This window comes from Laccaria bicolor, genomic scaffold, assembly GCF_000143565.1.
Source record: "Laccaria bicolor S238N-H82 LACBIscaffold_2 genomic scaffold, whole genome shotgun sequence".
Lineage (NCBI taxonomy): Eukaryota > Fungi > Basidiomycota > Agaricomycetes > Agaricales > Hydnangiaceae > Laccaria > Laccaria bicolor.
Window position 1 is genome coordinate 1,920,340 of NW_001889873.1, and position 5,047 is coordinate 1,925,386.

At 43.8% G+C, this 5,047-nt stretch overlaps 1 protein-coding gene across 1 annotated transcript; it reads left to right on the forward strand.

Annotated features, from left to right (window-relative positions):
• Positions 1-1,935: 1,935 nt before the first annotated feature.
• On the forward strand, positions 1,936-3,076 carry LACBIDRAFT_321959 (uncharacterized protein; the record flags this gene model as incomplete). The annotated part of the gene is made up of 7 exons (XM_001874668.1): positions 1,936-1,953; positions 2,015-2,130; positions 2,179-2,286; positions 2,340-2,606; positions 2,660-2,771; positions 2,821-2,927; positions 3,037-3,076. 7 exons carry the CDS (start codon positions 1,936-1,938, stop codon positions 3,074-3,076), a joined length of 768 nt encoding a protein of 255 aa, XP_001874703.1.
• Positions 3,077-5,047: the final 1,971 nt, after the last annotated feature.

A 5,047-nucleotide genomic window follows, 5' to 3' on the forward strand; every position in this document is an offset into this window, starting at 1 on the left:
TTCACATTGGGCACACTCTGATATTATGTGGAGCGCAAAAGAATTGCGCCTCTCATGGAGCTTGAAATAATTGCACCTCTAGAGCACAAAATAATTGCGCGCCATAGAGCACAAAATAATTGCGCGCCATAGAGCGCAAAATAATTGCTCCCCCATAGAGCGCAAGTAATTGTGCCCTGGAGCGCAAAAGAATTGCGCCTTGTGCCCTCTGTAGAGCTTGAAATAATTGTGCTTCCCTGGAGCACAAAAGAATTGCTAGAGCACAAAATAATTGCACCCCATAGAGTGCAAAATAATTGCTCCCCCATAGAGTGCAAGTAATTGCGCCCTGGAGCGCAAAAGAATTGCGCCTCGTGCCCTCTGTAGAGCTCAAAATAATTGTGCTTCCCTGGAGCACAAAAGAATTGCTAGAGCACAAAAGAATTGCGCCACATAGAGTGCAAAATAATTGCTCCCCCATAGAGCGCAAAAGAATTGCGCCTTGTGCCCTCTGTAGAGCTCGAATAATTGTGCTTCCCTGGAGCACAAAAGAATTGCGCCCCTTGTGGAGCTTGAAATATTTGTGTCTCTACAGCACAAAATAATTGCACCCCCCATAGAGTGCAAATAATTGTGCCCCTTGTGGAGCTCAAAATAATTGCGCCTGTAGAGCGCAAAATAATTGCACAGGTTAGGACTCACCAATGAGACCAATGGGTGCAGTGCATCAGTGCCATAAATCCCTGCCAAAGTGGGCCAGGCATTTACTACAATTGGGGGGGCACATATTTTTTGTGCAAAATAAATGCCATAGGAACATAGTGACTTGGCGCCCACTCACATGCACATTCACATTGGGCATACTTGACATTTCATGCAAAAAGATAATGGGTGGAAATACAACTGGAAAATAACAGACACAGATGGATACTTAGTGCAGGTACAAGTGGTTTGGCACCCACTCACATTTGGTGAACATTCACATTGGGTGCACTGACATTTTGTGTGCATTCACATTGAGCGCACTCTGACATCTGGTGCCCATTCACATTGGGCACACTCTGACAATTGGTGCCCATTCACATTGGGCGCACTTTTCATGTATTCACATTGGGTACACTCTGATGGGCACACTCTGATGTTTGGTGCCCATTCACATTCCAACATTTCATGCATTCACATTGGGCGCACTCTGATATTTCATGCACATTCACATTGGGTGCTCTCGGATGGGTGTACTCTGACAGTTGGTTCACATTTACATTGGGCGCACTTTTCATGCATTCACATTGGGCACACTGACATTTCGTGCAGAAAAATAATCACTGACATTTTGTGCCCATTTACATTCCAACATTTCATACATTCACATTGGGTGCACTGATATTTTGTGCACATTCACATTGGGTGCACTCTGATGGGCACACTCTGGCATTTGGTTCACATTTACATTGGGCACACTCTGACATTGGTGCCCATTCACATTGGGCGCACTCTGACCTTTGGTGCACATTCACATTGGGCACAGCACACTCTGACATTGAAACAATGCTGGATACAGACTATTTGTGACCCTATCAACAGCACAAGGTACATACAGTAGTACTTGAAAGAATTGTGCGCCCTGTGGAGCACAAAATAATTGCACCCCCTGTGGAGTGAAAAAGAATTGCATCCCTTATGAAGCTCAAAATAATTGTGCCCCCCATGGAATGCAAATAATTTCGCCCCTCATGGAGCTTGAGATAATTGCGCCCCCTGTAGCACTCGGAATAATTGTGCCCCCATGGAGTGCAAAAGAATTGTGCCCCCATGGAGCACAAAAGAATTGCGCCTCTTGTGGAGCTTGAACTAATTGCACCTCTAGAGCACAAATAATTGCATCCCCATAGAGTGCAAATAATTGTGCCCCTTGCAGAGCTCAAAATAATTTCACCTGTAGAGCGCAAAATAATAATGGCATTGGTGCAAAGTGTGGGTTATTTTCAATAGGAGCCCCCATTATTGGCACACAACTGTGAATCATTTTCAATAGGAGCGCCCATTATTGGCAGGCGCCCACCTGTTCGGCCCAGCCATCACTATGGATGATTTGTTGAGATGTCGGCCGAGTCCGTTGGCCCCATATAGTATGAAGCCTTGTCAGGTTTGGTTGGTCCATTTGGTAAGGGCTAGGGTCACTGTCATATGTGTGCCCAGGACCTTCCTGTGGCTCGATTCGCTTCAACGTAGACTCGTTTGGATAGTGCTTCACGTCCCGAAAACGCTCCAAGAAACCGTTTACGAAACCGTCAACTCCTCGTGGAGGTACGTCTGTTTGTACTTTCGTGTTTTTGCACTTCTGCTAAACTCTGCCCAAGGCCTTCCTGTGCCTCGATTTCCCTCAACGTAGACTCGTTTGGATACTACTTCATGTCCCGAAAACGCTCCGACAAACCGTTTACGAAACCGTCAACTCTTCGTGGAGGTACGTCTGTTTGTATTTTTGTGTTTTTGCACTTATGCCCTACTCTACCCAAGACCTTCCTGTGGCTCGATTTCCTTCAACGTAGACTCGTTTGGACACTACTACACATCGTGAAAACGATCCAACAAACCGTCTATGAATCCATCAACCCTTCGTGGAGGTACGTCTGTTTGTAATTTCATGTTTTTTGGACTTGTAATAAACTATGCCCAGGACCTTCTTGTGGCTCGATTCCCTTCAGCGTAGATTTGTTTCGATACTACTACACGTCCCAAAAATGCTCCAACAAACCATCCATGAATCTGTCATCCCTTCATGGAGGTATGTCAGTTTGTATTTTCATGTTTTTGCCCTTATGGTGAACTCTGCCCAAGACCTTCCTGTGGCTCAATTTCCTTCAACATAGACTCATTTGGACACTACTTCACATCTTGAAAATGCTCCAACAAACTGGTTATGAATCCGTTGACCCTTTGTGGAGGTACGTCTGTTTGTAATTTCGTGTCTTTTGAACTTATGCTAAACTCTGCCAAGACCTTCCTGTGGCTTGATTCCCTTCAGTGTAGACTTGTTTTGATACTACTACATAGTGTTTGGAAGTCCGGTCTCGTGACTGGAAAAAGACCGTAACCAGACCGGACCAAGACCGCAAAAGACTGGACCTGCGGTTACGGTCTTTTATTTTTGAAATGTAAAGACTGCAAGAAAACCGGTTAACGTGAACCGGTCTTGACCGGTTTGGACCGGTCTTTTGTAGCCCCTTAAATACCCTTTAAAACGCACCCAAGAACGTATGATTTGGTAAAAAAACGAGAGAGATATGAATTAAAATGTAAATTACTTTTGGGAATAATAGATGTACCAGACTTATTTTATAGAAGCACCAATTCCTAACGGAACTTAACGTTCTTGGGCTCGTTTTGGAGCTATTAGAGATGTTAATAAATTTACCGATTCATAATTTTAAAATATTGGCCTAAAGACCGGTCATAAACCGGTTAAAACCGATGCAGACCGAAACTGGTCTATAGACCGCAAAAAACCGCGGTCTGCGGTCTTTTTGCAGTCCGGTCTGGTCTTTTGACTTCTGGGGAAAATGCAGACCGGTTACGGTTACGGTTAACGCCCCTGGGCATCAAAAAACCGGACCGAACCGGACTTTCAAACACTACTACTACATGTGTGCAAGTAGTAGAATAGCAGTGGGTACCCTTCACACCTTTAACACCAGTCTGTTCAATGGTGGCACCCCCACAGCACAGTTGATGGTAATTGAATCCATGTGCTTGGATCTAGGCACTTAGTATGCGTGCAATGAAGAGGAAATGGTGGGATTGGAGAACCCAGTGAATTACTCCACAAGACGATCATGGTCAAAGTGTTTGGACTGGCCAAGATGACAACAGGTGCATAGAGATGGCATGGTGAAGCTGGCGTATTGCTCAATGAGACAATTGTGGTAGATATGTGGCACTTGAATCATTTGGATTGGCCAAGACGACGATGAGCATGCAAAGGAGACAGATATGCAGTAGATATGTTGCACAAATTGTTTGGACTGGCCAAGACGAAGAGTGCTCAGCAAAACAAAAGAGAGGGTGCTGTGGCAAAGAGAAGGTGCCGTGGGAAGTTGAACTTGAAGAGTTAGATTTGATGACGCACGAACATTTCCTGATCATTTGATGGGGGGAAGTTTCGTGCGTCATCAGAATCTATGATGAATACTACCAAAGTTGCACAGCCTCAGTACAAATGCTCAAGATTCTATGATGCATGAACATTTCCTGATCATTTGATGGGGGGAAGTTTCATGTGTCATCGGAATCTGTGATGCCAAGAGGACAAGAGATGAGAGATGAGATCTAAAACTTACCCCCTGAGATCTGCCCCCCTGCATTTGTATATTGTGGCAAAGATTGTTTAAAAAGGAAATAGATCATGTCATCTACTTCAGAAATACATGCTATGGCTCAATTAGAGATTCTGTGCACCCTATAACATCCCAAAATCAACATTGAAATGACTCCCACTTATTTGTGAATATTTGTTACTGTTTAACCTGTATATCAATAGTCTTTTAAGTATCAGCATTGATCAGATGTAAAATTTATCATCTATTTCGTTTTTGCAACTGTTTATTTGTGTTTGTTTACCAGGAACGTAATATCACCATGACCACGGAAATGAGGAGTACCCATCACAAAAGAAATCATGTCATTTGGATCAAAACTCGCTGAGTTATACATGAATCTGTATTTATTACCGAAAATGGTAACTGATCTGAGATCTACTACAGTCGCGGACAGCCAAAGTCAACCAAGTTGATATCTCGGGAAGGACTAAATATTTTGACATTCTGACTTCAGATTCGAACTCAGGATGTGAAAATACGTCCAAAAACACCTCTTTGAAGTTTTTCCCACGAGAAATTGGGTTGGCCAAAATTTTGGACTACTTTTGTCATCCAGTAAGGCTCTTCAGCGGCTCTTAAGACCCCCTTGGCAGGTTCCCAATGCCGGAGGTGACCGAAAAATTTAGTGGCACTTGCCAAACATTGTAATTCTGATTGGAAATCAGTAATATACAATCTGCTAAAGGTGG